General features: G+C 40.3%; 1 protein-coding gene across 4 annotated transcripts in view; it reads left to right on the top strand.

The window, feature by feature from the left end:
• BCL11A (BCL11 transcription factor A) overlaps positions 1-18,940 on the top strand; it is a 190,202-nt gene extending 171,262 nt beyond the window's left edge. The window contains exons 3-4 of one of the 4 annotated variants that reach the window (XM_054987392.1): positions 569-2,296; positions 16,272-18,940. In XM_054987392.1, the coding sequence (XP_054843367.1) occupies positions 569-2,296; positions 16,272-16,345 (1,802 nt within the window). In that variant the 3' untranslated portion in view covers positions 16,346-18,940. Of the gene's footprint in view, positions 1-568; positions 7,063-16,271 lie in introns of those variants that run through there. The other 3 variants (XM_054987382.1, XM_054987373.1, XM_054987366.1) reach the window with 3 other exon arrangements.
• Positions 18,941-21,813: the final 2,873 nt, after the last annotated feature.

Here is a 21,813-nt window from a genome sequence, read left to right as displayed (position 1 = left end):
ACGTCTGAGTATACATAGAGTTTCAGCCAATTTTCTTAGAAATAATTTTTTTTAAATTAGAAAAACTATCCTGGAATTTTTGAGAATTTTCAACCTACAGGCTGTATATTTTCAGGATCATAATGCCTTGAGTACATTGTACAAATTGGTTTCAGAGCAGTTCCATAAGTCAAAATAGAATTACTCCAAAGGCAGCAGTTTGATTTTGGTCTTAGACCACAGTCTTAAATGTGCGCTGGGGTGGGGGTGGGTCTCAGTCATATTCTGAATATATCTATTTATATATTCTAATGGTTGTATGTCAAACTATCATTAAAGTGCATCATATTTTCTGGTGGGTAACAGTGTGGTCTATGGAAGAGCAAGATTCGGCTCTGACTCTTGAGCTCATCCCCTGGAAATCTAGTTGGTCTTTAAGGTGCTACTGGACCCGAATCTTGATCTTATTTTCTGTAACACTATGGAAAAAATGACTTGCAAGAAATGAAATTAAGCCCCAGTGATTGTCAATCATTGAGGCAGCTATTTGAAGATTAAACATTGATGCGATTGTTATGTTGTTTTGCAGGTAAAGATGAACCCAGCAGCTACACATGTACAACTTGTAAACAGCCATTCAACAGCGCCTGGTTTCTCTTGCAACATGCACAGAACACTCATGGATTAAGAATCTACTTAGAAAGTGAACATGGAAGTCCCCTGACACCGCGGGTTGGTATCCCATCAGGACTAGGTGCAGAATGCCCTTCACAGCCACCACTTCATGGGATTCACATTGCAGACAATAATCCTTTTAACTTGCTTAGAATACCTGGATCAGTAGCGAGAGAAGCTTCGGGTCTTGGAGAAGGGCGTTTTCCTCCCACACCGCCTTTGTTTAGTCCCCCTCCAAGGCATCACTTGGATCCACATCGCATAGAACGCTTGGGTGCTGAAGAAATGGCTCTTGCAACCCACCACCCCAGTGCCTTCGACAGGGTGCTGCGGCTCAACCCCATGGCCATGGAGCCTCCAGCTATGGATTTTTCCAGACGGCTTAGAGAGTTAGCTGGAAACACCTCTAGTCCACCATTGTCACCAAACCGGCCCAGTCCTATGCAAAGGTTACTGCAACCATTCCAACCAGGCAGCAAGCCGCCATTTCTGGCAACACCACCTCTTCCTCCTCTTCAGTCAGCTCCTCCCCCTTCCCAGCCTCCTGTCAAATCCAAGTCCTGTGAATTTTGTGGAAAAACCTTCAAGTTTCAAAGCAACTTAGTTGTCCACCGTAGGAGCCACACTGGAGAAAAACCTTACAAGTGCAACCTTTGTGACCATGCATGCACTCAAGCAAGCAAGCTAAAGCGCCACATGAAAACCCATATGCACAAATCGTCCCCCATGACAGTGAAGTCAGACGATGGCCTCTCCACAGCCAGTTCCCCAGAGCCTGGAACCAGCGATCTTGTAGGCAGTGCTAGCAGTGCCCTCAAATCTGTAGTGGCCAAGTTTAAGAGTGAGAATGACTCCAATATGATTCCAGAAAATGGGGACGAAGAAGAGGAAGAGGAGGAGGAAGAAGAAGAGGAAGAAGAAGAAGAAGAAGAGGAGGATTTGACTGAAAATGAAAGACCAGACTATGGCTTTGGCATTAATCTAGAAGCAGCTCGTCACCATGAAAACAATTCCCGATCGGTTGAGGAGAATCGTTCTATGCCAGATGTCATGCAAGGAATGGTCCTGAGTTCCATGCAGCACTTCAGCGAGGCCTTTCATCAGGTCCTTGGAGAGAAACATAAACGAGGACATTTGTCCGAATCTGAGGTGCATAGAGACACTTGCGATGAAGACTCAGTAGCTGGTGAATCTGATCGCATTGATGATGGCGCTATTAATGGTCGGGGGTGTTCCCCTGGTGAATCTGCCTCCGGAGGTTTGTCAAAAAAGCTGCTCTTGGGTAGCCCCAGTTCCCTAAGTCCTTTCTCCAAACGCATCAAACTTGAGAAGGAATTTGACCTACCTGCTACAGCTATGCCTAACACTGAAAATGTTTACTCCCAGTGGCTAGCTGGGTACGCCGCCTCTAGGCAGCTAAAAGATCCATTCCTCAACTTTGGAGACTCCCGACAATCGCCTTTTGCTTCCTCCTCAGAACACTCCTCAGAAAATGGAAGTTTACGTTTCTCAACGCCTCCCGGGGAGATGGATGGAGGGATATCAGGCCGCAGCGGTACAGGAAGTGGAGGGAGCACCCCGCATATTAGTGGCCCAGGCCCTGGAAGGCCTAGTTCAAAAGAGGGCAGACGCAGCGACACTTGTGAGTACTGTGGAAAAGTCTTCAAGAACTGTAGTAACCTCACTGTCCACAGGAGAAGCCACACTGGGGAAAGGCCTTATAAATGTGAGCTGTGTAACTACGCCTGCGCCCAGAGTAGCAAACTCACCAGGCACATGAAAACGCATGGTCAGGTGGGGAAGGACGTTTACAAATGTGAAATTTGTAAGATGCCTTTTAGCGTGTACAGTACCCTGGAAAAACACATGAAAAAATGGCACAGTGATCGAGTCTTGAATAATGACATAAAAACTGAATAGAGGTATATTAACGTGTCCCTTTTTCCTCTCTTCCCCAAACCTTCTCCTGGCCCTCGTGTAGAGATTTTTTTTAGTCCCTTGTGAGTAAAATAATGGAAGTTAAGGATATTAAGAAAGTGCTTGTCACCAGCACACCAGTTTTTGTTTTCCTTTTCTTTCCTTTCTTTTTTTTCTGTTTCCACCATTTGAATGCATGATCTGTATTGGGGCAATACTACGCAAACTTTGAGCCTTTCTCTTGTGCAATAATTTACATGTTGTGTATGTTTATTAATTTTTTTAATTGGATGGCATGTATGGTATGTTATGGCTGTTTTTAAAAAATTGTCCCCTGATCCGTTGCTGAGCAAAACAAACAAACCCCACCTACCCACACAAATTTTTAAAAAACCTCTCAACAGCCTCATGGCTGTTTCTAGTAAGGTTCCATGAAAGAAAAAGGAGAGAGTAATTATAAGAAAACTAAACATCAGTTGTTTAAAACGCAGAACCTACCAAGCTGCATACATTCTGTAACCCATATCATATACAGTCTTGTTTTGAAACATATAGAGGAAAATGTACTTTGAATTAACTCTCTATGGACAGACCAATAACACTGGAATGGAAAAATCCATAGTGTTATCTAGGCTTTTGTCTTTAAAAAATTTAACGTATCATTTGAGGGGGCGATGGGGAGGAAAGAAGGCCTTTAATTGAAAATTAAGGACATAAGAGAAAAGATAAATTTGTACTATCATTTGGTTTAAAACAGAAATCTGAGTGCCTTGAATCTATTTAAGCCATGTTGTTGGCATCTCTACTTGTTTTGAACTCGTAGCTCAACTTCCGCACTGGGCAATGTAAATGAGTCCTTAGGACCCAGCCGATAATTCTATTATGTATATCTCACAACAGTGGCTACCTAATAATAAAAGACTAAGAAGGAGAAGGAAAAATTAAGAAAGTCCAATAAGTCCTAGTTAATCATCATTCAATCCCCCCCTCCCATTTTGATTTTAAAAATGGTCGTCTAACTCAAAGTGATTCTATTCCAGGAGAGTGAGGGGGGCATAGACAGGATGTCACTCCTGCAACCCCCAATCTACCTACCACCCCTTTGAATGTTTTTTTTTACAACAACAATGAATGTGAAAGTGCAGAAGGCCTTGAAAGGTGATTAAATAAACTAGGAAGAAAATTCATCTTATAAAGATTTTAATAATATCTTTTAGTGATTCTGTCACAGGAAAAAAGAAGAAAAAGAAAAGGAATCAAAACAATTAAATCCAGACCCACTTGGTTGTCAACTTGACAATCAAATTTGAAACTTACAGCCTTGCCTACCGTATTTCTATCTATTGATCTCTAAAGAGAGAGAGAGAGAGAGAGACGTATAAAGAGATGGGCAATAATATTTTACTGAGTATAACACAGCAAAAAATAGTGATTTATTAGCACAAAGTGGTACTGTTTGCCATTTAAAACTAAGAACAGGTTATAAGCTAATATTGGTATGATGATGATTAACTATGAACTATTAAGATTTGCCTTGAAGTGTGACATTCTGAAAAAAAAGATAATTTTAAAAGAGTAGCAGTATATGTCTGTGCTCCCTAAAAATTGTACTTCATTTTGTTTTTGGGTTTTCGTTTTTCGTCATATGCTATGTGGTAGTTGTGTTGACATGGAAAAAGGATTCATTGTTTTTTCTAACTAAGCTAGCATCTGCCCCTGTTGGATGTTCACATAGCACTTGACTCTGCCTGGCGTGTCTGTATCTTTTCCTTTAATCAGAGGTACACAGGTTGAGTATAAAAAATCTTTTAAGACTGCTCAGATAGGACAATTTAAATGCACTGTACAATTTTCCCAGTTTACAGGTCTATACTTTTAAGGGAAAAATTGCAAAATTAATGAAAAAAATTAAAAATTGAGCATGATCTCACTTATGAGGATATTAAAATAAAAACTCTGCCAGCTTGCCGTTTACTTGACTAATGACTGGGACGCAACATTATTACGGCGCTGTGAATGGGAACAGGTCCTACATTATATTAAAAATAATGAATGATTGCTCTTGCTCCTACAGTGCAAGGATGGGGGTTTTTTTGTACAAAACTTTTTAAAATATAAATGTTATGATTTTTTTTAAAAAAACACTTCATTATGTTTAGGGGAGAAAAAAACCTGTATTTTAGGGTTCATTGTCTTGGTGGTGTACAAGACTTGTTCTTCATTGAAAACCAGTAGTGGAAATCCTATGCCTTGGATATACACAGCTCTTCAGGTTGTAAAATAAATGCATTTGGGGAAAGGTTTAAGAATATATAGTACTTAAATATAGGAAAATGCACACTCCTGTTGGTTCCTATGCTAAGAAGAAAAAAACAAAAAAGAAGAAAAACACATTTATGGTCTCTCTTTTCTGTAATTTCTAGAATGGTATTTGAATTTAATGTTCACCTAGAGTAGGCACTATATAGTATTTATAATGAAGCTTGTATTTTTAACTGTTGCTTGTTTCTCTTACAAAAAAGGTATCTATGTACCTTTTTTTTTTGGTAGTGGAAAAAACACACACACATACACACACACATACAAACAAAACAGGCTGCCACAGTATATTTTTTTAATTTGGCAGGATAATATAGTGCAAATTATTTGTATGTTTCAAAAAAAATTACAATAGTGTGACATTGTACAGATAAGAGGCCATATAATGGCAGTTTTTTTGGGGGGGAGGGGAAATCTGTTTGAATGTCGCACTAACCAAGCGTCACAGAGGATTGTACATACCAAGGTTCTTTTGGGGTTCCTTTGTTTTCTGCTGCCATATTGTATGCAGTAATGCAAGGTGATGATGTTGGTTTGTTCTGTAGTGTGCTCTTTGACCCCCATTCTTCTTCTCTTACCCCCCTTTACATTCCAGCATCTTAAACGTCATATGCAGTAAAAAGAAAAAAATGACAAAAAATAGAACGAGAGGAAAAAAATTTTTAAACAAATTTTGCAAGATTTTTTTTCCATTGCCAAAAAGAAAAAAAAAAGTTAAAAAGGTGCTTTATATATTTAGATTGGAAAGGATTTCATATGCAAAGCATATTAAAAAAGAGAGAGAGAGAGAGAGAGCCCCACTGAAGTTGATACCTTTTTTTGTATATGGCAATGCAAAATATTTTGTTATTATTGGGCCTTTTCTATTCCTGTAATGAAAGCTGTTTGTCGTAACTTGAAATTTTATCTTTTACTATGGAAGTCACTATTTATTATTGCTTACGTGCTCTGTTCAGAACAGAGCCGTCAGATTTGATCTTTTATTTTTCTTTGGGTTTTTTATTTTTTTTATTATTTGGATGACCAAAGGTCATTTACAACCTGGCTCTTTGCTGTAATTTTTTTTCTAGTCTTTGTTAAATTCTATTGGGAAAACCACTGTCTATGTTTTTTGGGGTTATTTTTTTTAAGTGGGCAGTTGTCTGCATTACCCTGTTCATTCACCCATTTTGTCCCTTAATTGAAAAAATAAAAATAAAAAAAAATTGCTTAAAGTACACACCATAAGCTTTGTGCGTCCTCATTTGACACAGTCTGTAAATTTCCCTCAGCAAGAAAAACAGATTTTAAGAGAAGACCACTGGGTTTTCTTCATGGGGGCATTTTGATGTATGCATTAGTAGTCTAAACTAAAGACCCAGAAAACTCCCTATTTATATCGCAATAAAATGCTTTGCCCCCCTGGAAAAGTGTCTTTGGTCTGATATTGATGGCAAAAATTTCATTCTCCCACCCCTTTAAACCAAGGGAACATTTCTTTTCCATCTGGATTTTTCTCTCCCCCCCTCATTTTTCTCCTACTGAGAATACATTTAGCTAAAGTATAAAAATTGACCTTATTGGGAACAACATCCAAATCATTCATACTTTGTCTGTGAAAGGGACTCAACCCAGTTCCCCCACCCCCCTTCTTCCCCATTTTGCACCATTGTGTACAATCACAGACAAGCTCATAAACTAAATAATATATGCAACTCCCTGTACGGTACCACCTCATCAACCCCCTCCCTCTCGCCTGCTTTAAAATAAACTAAATCCCAACTTGATAGGTAAATTGGAAAGATCTGGTTTCTGCCATGCCACATGATGATGTAGCAAAAGCAGAAACTGCTCACAGGCGCACATGCATGAGAACAGAGGCTCCTCTTAGGGTATGCAGCTATTGCATCCAAGATCAGCCCCAGCTGGGGAAACTACTTTACCACATTGGTCCAGTTGGAAAGAAACCAGGGGCAAGAGCTGCTCTTCTTTTTATATATTCTGTACAATGGATAGGTTTTATCAAAACGTTGTGTATACATTGTCTTTAAATATCTGGACTCTGGTTCTGATTACATATATATATATATATATATATTTTTCCTCCTGAGAGGTCTGTATATGTTGTCAAATTTTACGAATACTGCATGTTGCAGCATCTATTTGCTTTATTAAAAACACATACCTCTGTGATACCGTCTCTTGCTCTTCCTGGCGCAACGGAACTGTGAAGGGGTGGGGGGTAAAAGTCATAACACTGCTGTCTTTTCGGTAGCAATTTTTTGTTGCCTTGTTTTTAACCAAATGCCTTTTCATGATACACCCATTTAACTAAGGAAATGACCTTGGGTTTTTTTTCCTGTGTCCAGAGCACTGTGGCTTGGCCTGGGTTGGTTTTAATATGATAGTGGACTAAGGTGCAAGTAACCTCCTTGTGAGCTAAAACGCACTGCAGCTCAGTTGTACACTGGCTGAACACCAGCGCACAAGCAAGTTGTATGCTCCACACTGTAGCTTGGTGTGGTCACCAGCCTGGTTTATGATAACTTCCCAGACTGGGTCAGCACTGGCTTATCGATCTGACACTGCCCCAAATGAATGAGGTTGCTTTTAGCCTTTCCTTCAGCCTCTTGCCATTTCAGAGGACACATTAGAGTTCCCTCTAAAGCTATGGAAAGGAGAATTTAGTTAACCATCCTTTAAGAATGCTTATTGAAACTAAATGACAGATATATGGTGACGACATGGAATATAGTGGTGTATGCCCAGTTATGTTCTCTTTATGTATTAGAACTCCACTAATTTATGACATGCCAGCTGGGATCAAAAGTCCCCTAGAACCTTGATACGCATATGGAACTCATGTTTGCAGGAGCTTGGGTGATAAATCTCTATCTTTACATATTGTTTGTTAGTGTGGAGTTTCTCTCTCCATGGAAGGAAGTCTGTGCAGAGCTTTAAATGCAAATTGATAATAAAAAATGCCTAGTGCTCATTAGAGTTTCACAGACATCATGCCAGTAAACCACGTACCACCCCTTTAAGGCAGGTCAGTGTTACTCTCCCCCTAATGCGGAAAGGAGATCCTTAAGACGCTAGTGGCATGCACAGCAAGGTTGTGGCTTGTGACCCAATTCACACTCCAACCCTCGTACTGGCATCCGCTGCAAGGATATGATTATCCATCATTATATGAGTAATGAGAAACTTAAGACACATCAAAGCATGCTCTGCTGAAAGATATAGTGGTAGTTTTATGTTTATTGATCTATCTTTATTTTTCATTTACTTAATATGATATATCCCATTCCTCAGCCCAGCGGCTCTTGGGGTGTCTTTCAACAACAACAAAACATAGAGTAGATGTTAAAACCCCACCCAAATGCCATAACATCTAAAACAGCACAGGCATATTATAACTTAAGACTAAGTCACACAAACCAAGTCATTGTGGCAAGATTTAACGCAAGCTGAACAGCCGAGCAAGAAAAATCCGGGGGGCGGGGAGAGGAAGAGTAATCTATGGTACAGACTACAAGATCAAAAATAAATGAAGCCAGTGGAGTAACCATAAAACAAAAGCCCCAGGTGAACAAAAACATCTTTAGCTGACTCTAAAAACACATCAAGTCTAGAACTAGGCAAATAACTGGAGAGTGGAGGGCATTTCACAGTAGGGGTCTTAATGCTGAGAAGGTCTAGTTACTAGACCTTTATTGCTTCTAATCCAGATGGAAGACGAAGCAGAGCCTGTGGCGAAGACCTTAAGTGATGGACAGGAATATGCGGAAGTAGGTGGTCCTTTACATTCTTTCCCTTATATAGTTCTCCGGGTCAAGTGCTGTGCTGTGCCACAGATCCTAAAAGTACAACAGGCCACATACCTCACTGCGCAGTGCATACAAAACTGCCTCACACCAAGTCAGACCATCAGTCCAATATTTTTTACTTCATCTTAGAGTGGCTCTCCAGCATAGCAAGGTGTTCCCCAGCTTACTATCTGACATTTTAGACCGGAGTTAGTGGGGAATAATCAGGGAACTTTCTACATGCAAAGCTTGTGCTCTGTATGCCATCTAAAAATATTTAAATTATGCAAAAATATAATATACTACAATGTATACCATATTGGTATACATTGCTTCATTTAATTATTGAATAGATTCTGCTTTTGTTCTGCACAGCTTTTTAAGTCGAATTTAAATGCACACCCTGTCTTTCCGCCAAAGGTAGCCTCCAACAGTGCAACTGTATGCAGGTTTACTGAAACTGGTGGGTTTAGACGGGAGTAACTTGGCCTAGGATTGTGCTGCACATGAAATCAGATTCAAAACTCAAAATGCAGTTCTGAAAATTAGTACATTTAAAAGGTAGCTGAATGACAGAGAAAGTTCTGTGGCCACAGAAAATTCGATGGAAAAACAGGTTTTAAAATAATTTGAAAGTTCCATTTAAATATTTTTAATGCTGGTCTATCAAATTGTTTTTGTACTCTGCAAAATATATGACCATATTTAGAGGGATATTGGCTTTAGTTTTTAAGATGTAGATAAAGATGTTACATAATTTAGATGTTATGTTCTGTAATAAACATTTTTATAGTTTTAACATTTCTGGACAGCATATATGCATAAGTAGTCCTTCAAAATGGGTCACTCACCCTACGTTTTGTATTCTGCTCCAAGCATTACAGCTGAGTTCCCAGAAAAATGTATGAATCTGTGAAGTTGTCTTATAAGGTCAGACCATTGGCACAGTATCTCTAATTCTCTAATGCCAATAAAGGTAATTGATTGATTGATTGATCTCTAATTCGCAATGGCCCTCTAATGTCTCTGGCAAGGGTCTTCTCACTTCCTCCTACCTGATACTCTTTAAATGGAGATATCAGAAACAAATCATGTGCTATGGGCAACTACCACATGGATGTTATTCACATGAGGGCTATCTATGAGAAAGGACAGTAGCTGGCTCATTCTGATCAAAGCATTTCTACTACATGCACCAGAGGGAATCATCACTGGAGCCACCTCTTGGAAGCAAAATGTTCCATACAGTAGAAATATATATCAGATTCATTTCAGTGTATTGCTTCTCCAAAGGCTCCTGGGACTTGTTGTTTGGAGAAGATGCTGAGAATTCTGTAGCAGAGATCCCTCTAACTCAATTACAGTTTCCTGGAGTAGGACATGACTGTGAAGCCAGTTTAAGTCTATACTATGGATACACCTTCTTTCTCTGCTGCAGTCACTTTCCGGCATCATACGAATCCCTTACTGCACCTTTATAATCACATTCTTGAATTTGTTTTCTAGGTTCTTTCCTGACTCCCAATGTAATATTTTTCTCTGCAGAAATGATGTGCGTGAAGAATGTTACACCAGTAGCTCCAGATCCATGTGGAAAGATCTTTGAGCAGAAGTAGGCAATGTTTCTGGCTCTTCCTTGCAAAATATGTTTTCTGTACTATGTGAACTTCTTACATGTCCCCCCCACCCCGCCCCTTGATGGGTGTTCCTCTAAGGAAAGAAACATTTGATTAGGACTGGGCCTCTCAGCATGCCTTACTGGCTCTTGCACCAGAGTTCTATTGATTTCTAGCCTATTTCTTCTTAGTGCTCTGTTGCCCATGTCTCATTTGCTTCCATGTAAATTTCTGTCTCCTTCTAATCCCATCATCTTCTTTATTCATCCTTTCCAGTATCCAGTTGGGTTTGAGCCTTATATTCTGATTTCTTGACGACAGCTTATGGAAGAAAACTTGAGATGACCTAAGACATCTTGCTGTTTCAGAGTGATTGATACAAATAGTCAGAGCTTAACTACAGGCTGGAGAACAATCTCCTGGTCTAGATTCAGGCATGGCTGGATCCTCACATCCTGTTCATGCTGTCTTTTCTCTCCCCCGCCCCATCAACTTCACCTGTGAGCCATTCTTAGGGAGTGTCTGTGGCTCAGTGGAAGAGCCTCTGCTTGACTAGCAGAATGTTCCCGATTCAATCCCCATCATCTCCAGTTAAAAGGACCAGCCAGTAGGTGATGTGAAAGACCTCTACCTTAGACCCGGGAGGGCTGCTTCCAATCTGAGTAGACAAGGCTGACCTTAATGGACCACTAGTCTGATTCAATACAAGGCAGCTTTACATATAATCTGGTCAGGATAGCTAGATCCTCTTAGGCAGATCAGCAAAACGCATGTTTGCCATGATCTCAGTGGACAACCCTGGATAGATTGCCCAATTGTTGCATGCAAGCATCAACACCTTAAGCCCATACTGTTTGGAACAGAACAAACTAAAATTTGAATATAGATCAACAAATTGATGTAAGTTTTCCCTGGTCTTGCTAGCAAATGCCATCGAGGGGCAATCCCAGTGTGAGGGTCCCAAGTCACATGATGCATTCTGTGATGATGAAAGTCAGTCCATAAATATCTTTACATAAATAAATATGAGAATTTGCTATGGGAAAGCCAATCTTTACAGCAAATATAGGGTCTAGACTGGCTGTGCATGGTCTATGAACTCTTTCCCTTCCCTTTGTGCCTTTTCCCCATTTCTGTTCCATTAAAACTACTGTCTGGCCTGGATGGTATCTCTGATGCAACTAATCTTTCTATAGTCCTTGATGTTCTTTCTTCCTTGAGCATCTGATACCAACCTTCCCTTGTTTAAAGAGATCTCTGGGTTTAGGTCTAATTTGCCTTTTTCCTGACTGGCAGTGTGCATTTCCAGGATCTCAGGCAGAGGTCTTCAACATCACCTACTGCCTGATGCTTTTAACTTGAGATGCCAGAGATTTAATCTGGGATCTTGTGCACACAAAGCAAATACTTTACCATCAAGTCACGGCCTCACTAGCTATCTGGCAACTCCTTGGCTGCTTTTCTTCAGAATTCTGACTTCACTTATCATCTGTATAAGGAAGATTCAAAAATTCACCCTTCCACCTTCTGCCCAGTGACAGATCTCACAGCAGTCTCTCTGCTCTTCTCAGGTGTCTTGCCACCCTCAGAAGCCAAGTGCAGTCAAAATAAATCTTTTAAAAACTCATTTCTTTGAGGAATCATGGAATATTCAACAGCAGATTATCTTCTCCCTTTCCACTTTGTTAAACCTTCCATAATTTCCTTTTTCCTCTCTGCATTTGGGCTCAACTAGATGACCATGGTCACCTTTTACTCAATTGCCACTCCATATCTGAAAGCAACGTGGGTATAGAAAACATTTTAGGTTCTTATTGGGCTCCATGTACAGTATTTCTTTACACACTGATGTGTCCATGGCTCTTACTGGTCAAGACTACTGTGGTCTTTTGAAGACTCCAAAGTTCTGGTAATCACTATGAATTTTCCTCAGTATAACTCTATTCAGTTTGGTTTGCAACAAATATTCTGCCATGTTCAATTATGAAAGAGGCAAAGACAGCATGCATGTTTAAAAATTCAGGATTTTCGGGTGAATTGATATTTGAATGCAAACTTTGGCCTTAGAAACAGAGAGTCAGTTCACACGCATCCTTCAGGTATAGTAGAGGGATAGGTGCACATTCCCATTCATTCATACTTGAGATGTGAGAGATGGGCCCTCCATGTAGAAACTTAGAGGTACACAAACCGAACTTGCACAATTCCTCTCTTTTTGATTGGAACAGTCAAATGTACTGGACCTCTATGTGTACAGGATCGTGAGTAATTACGCTGCAATCTAAGAAAACCAACGTCCTGGTACCAGGCAGAATCCATCTATATTATATTGCTCTTGTGGTCTGTGATGCTGATTGGCTAAGACATTATTTGGAAGCATTGTCATTAAACATTCATGAAGTGGTACGCACCATTCTGTTGCACTGGTTTTATATAAAGTCTTCTGTACCACAACAGGAGATTTTAGATGTGGCAAGTTGATATTATTAATTGCTCATCTGGCTATGAACCCCTTATTTCTGTTGTTTAATTTTTCATTACACTATACATGTATAGAATGTCATGTAACTTTGTCAAACCATATGTGTCTTGTCCTTATTTGTATAGATAATCAGTGTCTGAATGAACAAATATGTTTTAATGTTTCTGGAAACCATGTTAACAACTCTAGAATAATTGAATGATACCTTTTGTATTTCACATTGGGAAAAAAACTAGAATCATTGGATGTACTGACATAGCCCAAAGATTCTAGAAATGCAGATTAGCTTACCAAAACTCTCTCACAGCTTAATCACAATTGTTAATATTTTCTGTAATATTTACACAGTGCAGAGAATTATTTGTTACGACAACTCGATGCAATAGCCATTACAAGTCCCATTGTGTAAGCCAGCAAGTCCATGTATGAATAGCAATTAGAATAAAGGTCTGCCTTCCTCTTTAGTAGTAGATGGCTGACAACTTAGAGACTTCAATTTAGCCTCCCCCCCCATTGATATATTACATTTTTATCTCACCTTTCCTACAAGGAACTTAGGTAGTGTACATGGTGGTGTGCCTTCTCTTTATCCTCCCAACAACCTTGAGAAGTTAGGTTGAGAGAGAGAGTGACTAGCCTGAACATAACCAGTGTCTGAGTGGAGATTTCAACTCTGATCTCCCTAGCCCTAATTTAACCACTGCATCACACCATGGGTCTCCTCTCCCACTGCCAGTCATAGGTACACACATTTAGTTTGACCACTTTCTGTTACAAGAGTCAAGACACGAGCAAAGGCTATTTTAATCTCACCACTAAAATTAGGCAATTCAAACAGTTTTGACACAACCAAAGGCTCATTAGTCCCATCCTTCATAGTACAGGCAGCTGTCAGAGGATAATTTTTATCATGTTACACACTTCAGCAATTCCCACTGAAATCCTAAGAATGCATTTTAGAAGGTTAGCCACACTGAATAGCCTTCGGTAGGATTCTAAATAGACCTGCTTAGGATTGCACTTCCGGTCTCATTTCTTGTGTCTTAGCTTGCACAGGGGAATGAGGCAGGTAAGAGTAACAACTTTGACAGAAGAACTGTGATAGTTCCGCTGTTAGGATGAAGTTGAAGAGCCCTTTGATTATCACATGGAAGTGAGTATGTGAGTAGAGGCACCGTTGCTGTCCCTTCAACTTTGGCTCAAATCAAGAGAAGAATGTTTTGGAAGAATGGGAAAATAGAGGGAAAAAATTAAGAGGGGACTTTTTTGTTTTTTATTTTGTTTCCTCATGCCATCCATACTCATCACTGAGACTGTGAGCCCTTTAGAGGGAAGCACTGACATTACTGTGAGCTATACTGAGCCTATGAAGTAAAATGGCATAAAATAATGAATTTAGAACGTATTTAATAACTCTGCTAACAAAGGTTCTGCCTGCCGGACTACCCTCAAGAGTCAATGTATACATTTCCTCAGGCCATGCTTTTCATTTCACATATACATGTATTGTGGTATGTAGCAAACTAAAAAATATTCCTGTGGAGATCACAGAATTGAATGTAGAGGGAAATATCATTCATGTCAGTATGGACTGCTAAACTCCAGTTTGTACAGTTGAGGCAGTAGCATAGATTGATGGAAAGAAACATCCAGAAAGTTTCAAGTGTTAAAGAATGTTCCTAACCTTGAATTGTTATTTCACTTTTGTTTTCAAAACATACCCTGTATTGAGGCAAGACCACCTTTTATAAGCTTATATGGAGGAAAGCTTAAATATCAGCAACATTGAGAGGAAAGCATAGTCAACAAGAACCAAGCAACATACAAGTAGAGTAACAACATAACTTTGAGATGACAATGTATTGTGGCCCAAACGGAAACAGTAATACAAAATGTGACATTTTTCTAACATTGTGATAAATTAATGGTGTTGTAAAGGCATGAACCACTGAGGCCTATTCACTGTTTGTTAGATTTCTGAAAGGGATTTTGATGGTGGCTATAATGTATTCTTAAACTGAAGGGATGCTCTGTATGCCTCACTTACACTCCCAAGACGCTTTTTGGGCAGGAAAAAAGATATCTAAATAAATAAGAGTGATGGGGAGGGTGTGGGGTAGGACAGGTAATAAAAATACCGGCTTCAAAATTTTCAGTAGCAATAAACCTCAGAAGGTCAAGCCATTCCACAAAATCCTGGTGCTGTTAGCCTTCTGCTGGTTTGAGGGGACTTTTTTGACAAATGAAAATTCTGAAACTATAAAAAAAATGCTAACAGAACTACCTGTACTTCTCTCAGACATGTCTGAGTTATACTGTTTCAGATTGAAGGTGGGGGGGTTCAAAAATCCCTCCACATTAAAAAACTAGATGTTATGGGGGAAAGGGTTCTAGTCAATCATGAATCCTAGTCTTCTGTGAGAAGGGAATATTTTTGTTCGGAACCCTCACTAAATGCCTGAAATGGTACAGCCCAGATACAATGTTCTGATTTTTACTAAGAACTGTCTGGAGCAATCTCATAAATTCAGGAAGAATTCATCTGGTGTTTGGCACTTGAAAGGTTCGATGTCTTTGATTGGGGTCATTTCCTGTGTTATGAACTAACAACACTTGAGCATTTCTGTGACCAGCTCCTGGGTTTGAAAATGTGTCATAGGAAGAATGACGTTGTAATTAAAGACATGCCCATATTGAGTTTTATAGGGATGTAGTAAGTACCTGTGTACTCAGACTCTCTTGGTATCCCATACAGTTCATTTCTTGTAGCTTTGACCACAGGAAATATCATCCTTCACCTCCCTTCGAATAACTAAGCCCTGTCCAACGATCTGCTGTTATCAGTGTAATACCTCTTCTTGAATCTGGCCACCTTTGTGAAAAAGACTGTTGCATCGCTTTGAAACAAAAGAGCAGCGCACTCAAGAAAAAAGGATATGGACAGAACAAATCCTACATCCACAGCTCCTGTCAAACCTGAAGAATCTTGACAGGCATAAGGAATTCACCCAAATTTCATGTTACAAGAACTCTGTGGGACTGGACACCAGCCCTTCTTGTCAGCAAAGACCTTGTAAAGACTTTGATTTGATTTTCATGAATATGCTGTACATTGAGCTTGATGCAAATGCCCTGATCCAACAAGGGAATTCCATATGTGCACAGCCAGTGCAGATGCATATCTGCATTCATGTCTTAATAGCCATGCCTACTCATTGTATGCATCTTTTGATGCCTGCGGAGGTGCATTTTCCAACCCAGAGCCACTCCTTGATGTGCATAATTAGCTGTGTATGTATCTAGAGCCAGATTGGGGCTACAGCCTTTCTCTGCTAGATAAAATGAGAGTTTTTTTTCTCTTGGATGACCACACACACATGTTCACGTAGACCACCTCATCACTCAGTGTGTTGCATAATTGTAAACAGGAATAATTTGCCTTTCGGTCCATATTACACCTATTTTTTTTCCTCTGTCCCCATCCTTTTTTTGTAGGTTGGCGTAGCGCCCAGGGGACTCCTGATGTGTGGCAATTTCCGGATGGAAGCTCAAGGCCGCTTAAATTCTGAGAGAATGTGAAGTGCAATGGGGATGTGCGCCACGTATGTGACATCCAAGTGGGGATTGCTGTTGGGTTAGTTTGTGATGCTGTCTGGCAGAACAGCTTCAGGAGTCGCCATGCAAAAGGCAGCATCCTACAGAGCCCCACCCCCCCTGCCTGCCTGAAGGACTCTTTATTTATATATTTTTAATATGGTAAAAACCCATATCATTAAAAACAATCCTCTAGCAAGAGCTTTCTGTGATCGATACAGTTTTTTAAAAGTATTATTTGACAATCTTGTAGGCCATTTCTAAACCAGCACTGGGAAAGCCTCCTTAAAAAATGTCGGTAGAATGGCCCGGCAAACAAGTACACCAGAAAAGTAAGCAGCCCACAGAAAATATTACAAGTCCATCTACCCATGCAAAATTCGTGACACAACAAAGGCCTGTAAGAAATAAATCAGTAGTTGTAAGTTTCTTACAATTTATGATTTTATAAACTGAAAATGTACAAAATGGAAATATTTTAATTTGAGATACTGAAGAATAACTGCTGGTCAGAATAGAGAGGATTGCGTTTGGAGGACCAATGGTCTGTCTCAATGGTATAAAGTAATTCCTTGGACTCTTACTCAACAAGACACAACAGGGAGGGGGGCACAGGGTAATTCTCTTGTACTTTTCTAAGGTGAATTCTGTGCAGACCAGTGTTAGTGCTAGGGTGTGTTCACACAATAGGCTCCCACACACCCTTTTCCCCCTCAAGGAAAACTACAGGAAGAGAACAAAATGAGACAACATTGCTCATGACTGCACCCATATGAAGGTGGCCCCGTACAAGCGGATAGTGTCAAAATTCACATGCACAGACATTTAGAATGCTGTTCCGTGTTCACTGCACAACCCTGACCAGTTTTAGAAGTCAACTCAAGGAGCAGCTGCCAAGCCAAGAGCTATTGTGTGTCTTGGTAACTCAAAAACATGGTTTCTTTTTTCTCCCTGCCTGTGCCATTGACCATAGGGCTGGGATGTTGTTTATTTTGACCAGTTAGATAATGATTGATTAACCAGCTATTACTTGACTTGGATCAAGCACTGTCGAATATTACATCATGCCAAGACTGTTATTGGGTCAGTGGTGACTTACCTTTTCATTATATCAGTTTAATCCGATAGTAGTGACTGGAGGGAAGGCATTTTGCTTGCCAGCAGTGCAAAGATAGGCGTTATTACACATCTGGCCCCACAACTCTGTTCAGAGGGCTTCGTGCCTCTCCATTTCCCCTCTCAATCAAGCCGCATTGCCTAATTTCTCCTTCTGGCTCTGTGCTGTAACTGCAAGGATCTCAGAACAGGTGCCAGAAGGCAGGATTTCAGAGGAAGCAGAAAGCTTACACAGTGGCAGAGAATGCGCATGCCTGAGGTCAGCACCACCCCCACTCCATTTGCCGTAGAGAGGAGGGTCCTCCATGCTGCAGAGCATGATGCTGTCTAACATTACCCTGAGAGAGTGGACAACCTGAGAAGAAGTTGTACTTAGCTCAGTTGCCTCTATGCTTTGTTGTCCTAATAAAGTAATGTCTTTAATATATGACTATTATCTGACAACAATGTGAGATCTGCAACAATATGCACAGAAGTGTTGGGGGGGTACACAAGGGATGTGAACTGGGTTCTGAGGATGTGTGTCCTTAGAACTTGGTTCTCCCCTCGTTGTCTGGTCCTTTCCAAAGAAAAGAGGTGAGATAGCAGGGGAGGTAGGGATCGTTCCAATCCACTGCTATTTTTCTCTAGGATTAGTGAATAGCAACCCCTCTCGTAGGCTACCCTCACCTCTTTTAAGTCCTCTGCATGCAAGCCTCCAATGTTACTAAGTTTGGGAGGAGTCATTCAAATAACAGTTCTGTGTGTCATAGCCCATGCTGCACTCTTCCCCATATATAAAGAGACCTCTGTGGATATTAGGGGTAAGATGTCTACTGGAAGCATCCGCATCCTTCTTCAGAGTTACTGTGCAAATCAACTGCAGTGCTGATGGCATGGATTCAGCTGTGATCTTTTCAGATTATTTTGTTCATTTGTTTTTAGGACAGAGGAAGCTAACTTATACTGGAGTCAGAACATTGGTCTCTTTAGCCCTAGAATGTCTATAGGGCTATAGGGTAGTGGGTCTCCAAGGTATTGGGCCAGCCCTGCTATCAGAGATCTTTTCACTGGACATAATAAGGATTGAGCAGAGACTTGATGCAACATGCAAAACAGTTGCTCTGTCGTTGAGCTTTGGGCCTCATAGCCCAAAATGGGTCTTTAATAACCATAAAAACCAACCCTTCTAAATTTAATCAAAATATGTGCTTTCAACATGAGACATTCACAGCTATGGACAGCATACTTTCCAGAACAAGTACTGAAGTCATGTTCACAATTCCATGTTATAACAACCACATTGGTATTTATTCCTGTCAAAGTTCATGTGGAAATCCCGACTGCCTCATGTATTACGTGTACACAACTGAGTGATGCTGATTGTGATGTACTGCATTTCTGTTGCTTAAATATGTACTTTTATGGGGGGGAGGGTGGTCGGGCCATGACATGCTTCACTTTATGTTTGGAACAATAAGAAATGACTACAAAATGAGATGTGTTTGTGTTGAACTGTGATTGTGCAACAAGAACGGCTGGGCTCACCAGGAAAAACAGATGATGAACATAGGCGTTAGGATGTGTTGAGAAGAACACATCCCTACCTGACCAGGCCAGTGGTCCATCTAGTTCAGTATCCCATTTCAGACAGCAGCCAACTAGTTGTACTATAGGGTCTACAAACAAGACATAGAGGCGAAGGCCTTCCCTGATGGTGCCTCCTAATGCTGGGATTCAGAGGTTTTCTGCTTCTAGACATGGAGTTTTCTTTTAAGAACTGTTAAGAAATATATTGCCCATCATTTGTGCAGTGAGCTAAAACCCATTTAGTTAACACAAAGCAGCACAAAAACCAGGTTGCGCAAGACAGAGAATCTGCATTTCTTCTGGAGAATCGTATAGAGCTATGGCCATATTGAAAAACTGAGGTGTATAAAAGTGTGTTTGGATTGGTTCCCATGATTAGTAACATTCAAGGGTACTGAGTAGTATAGTGAGGGAATGTGAAAGTTAGCAGGTAGACAGTAAAATGGCCAGTCAACTTAGTACTGGATGCTGATTTGGCCCCTAGACTTACACACTCTATAGAGAACACTGACAAAAGTTGCCTCTAAAACAACCTGGCTGGAGATGACTTCTGTGAAGACAAGCTCCCCCTCTCCCATTTCCTGTTGCCTTTGGAAAAATACTTTCTCGCCCTTATTAATTACATCCTGAGGACCAAATCTTACATTAGGGGGGATGGTGCATTTGTTGGTCCTCATTGGCTCCTTCCCACGTTTACAGGGCCATAGAAATGCAGCACCTACGAGAAATAGTATGGGAATGGGATCTCATTGGAAGAAGTAGAAAGGGAAACAAGGAAAGAAAAGGAGCAAAAGAGAAAACAATAGATCTATAGAGTTAAAAGTAATATGGGTGAATAGATCTTTGTAGTCTGGGCAGGCACATATATGGATTCTGCACCTATGCAGAATTTAATTAGCTTCCACAGCTATAAATCTGACACAAACAGCTCTTCTTGAGAAATAAGGGGCAGTATATGTATTTCTTGAAGAACGAACTAGTGTTACTCCACTGAGTGCTATAGAAACCCCTCTGCATTGGAGAGGGATTCTGGAGCATTCCTGAGTACATTCTCAGATCCTGCAAAGGATCAGTGAACCTTCAACCAGAACACTAATTCTCAGTGGGTCTAACAAAATGTTAAAACTAAATCACTATAACATACAAATCCATAAAAGTACAATGCAGCAGAAATTACATAAAAACAAGCAGCAAGGGAAACGTTTTCTAAAATCAGCATTTAAGGATAATAAATAAGAGCCAAACTGAATGCCACACAAAACAGGACTCTCATTCAAACACAATATAGAAAACAACAGCACAACACTCTTTGCTTAAAAGCTCGGGAGAACAAATACAGCTCCCATGAGTTGAAAACACCCTCTGTCGTATGCTCAGCATTCCCCTGTGGGTTCTGTGCTGCAAGATGAGGTAAAACTTAAGTTCTGAGTCTGGAAAATATAAAGGCCACACCGTGAGACAAAGGAGAAGACATTTTTTAAGGTCAACACATTACTTTGGGTTTCACCAATGGGTCAGTCACAATGCAAATGTCTGATTGAGAGGGGGGCTGCTTTCATTATGTGGTACACTGAGGGCCAAACTAATTGTGACAATAAATGTGTGGCTGCTGTTAAAAATGGCAGTCCCATGTCTAGCTCTCCCTTTCTGTTGTGGCATGACACTTCCTGTGTCACTGGCTGCTGATGAGGAAATAAGAAACCTTGTCATGATATGAGATTATTTCTTCTAGAGGTTACAGAAGAAGAGGAGAGAGCTAGAACCTTTTTTTTCTTTTGGGCAACAACCACACATTTATTGTCATGTCTAGCTGGGATTTAAATCAAATACTTTTTGTCTGTCTGAATTTCGCCTGCAGGCTGTGAGGACCTGAAAAAAACAAAATGGCAGAAATGCATTTGCCTGATTGCATTGGTTTGGGTCTATTATGTCTCTCTTGGCACACAGTAATCTTTAGCGGAATCTCCTGTCAGTAAAACATAGCTAAGGTTAACACATTTGTGACACCTCCCTTTCCTCCTGACCTTAAAAATTATATTGATTAAGACATCACAAACCATTGGCTTGGCGATATAATTTTTACAGGGTGCTAATAAAACAGAAAGGACCACTCGTTAAATCACACTAATTTCAGATGATCGAAAGGGTTTGACATCCTTGTCGGAGACTACAAACAGGATCTCAAAAGACAAACACACACAAAGCCACAGTGCATTCTTATTCTGGCTTCACATCGTATCCTACTAAGAAATCCAAATAGCCAATAGCAATACTTGAAACCTGTCAGTGAGAATATTTAGTTCTGTTCTCGAAGGTGGCAGGATAACTATTAACTTCAGGGAAAGGTGAATTGAAATGGGTTCTTTCTTTGGCTTTTAGAGATTATTCTGCTTAATATGCCATTTATTCGGCACTCATGTTTCCAGGCAAATGCACTGTTCATCTTACTTCTTTTGATTTGGTGTGTCTTGCCCTGTTATTGAGGCACTGAAATGTCTTCTCGGCTCGTTATTAGATCTTCAGTATTCACTTATTCTAATAGGGTAGTGGTTGTTGTTGCTGCTACTGCCAGCAACCCCTTGATTTGCATTAATATATTTCGGACTACAGAGCTGGAATTGGTGCAGGAAGCCTGGTTGGGTGGTTTACAGGTGCCTAATAGCAATGGAATCTTAAAGTGGCAGCCGTTTCATTTGAGGCCCATCACTATGTCAGGGTTTCATCATGGGAGGGAAGTATGCATGATCGAAAATCTCTA

The sequence above is a fragment of the Eublepharis macularius genome, chromosome 1, assembly GCF_028583425.1.
Source record: "Eublepharis macularius isolate TG4126 chromosome 1, MPM_Emac_v1.0, whole genome shotgun sequence".
NCBI lineage: Eukaryota > Metazoa > Chordata > Lepidosauria > Squamata > Eublepharidae > Eublepharis > Eublepharis macularius.
This window is presented reverse-complemented; position numbering and strand designations above follow the sequence as displayed.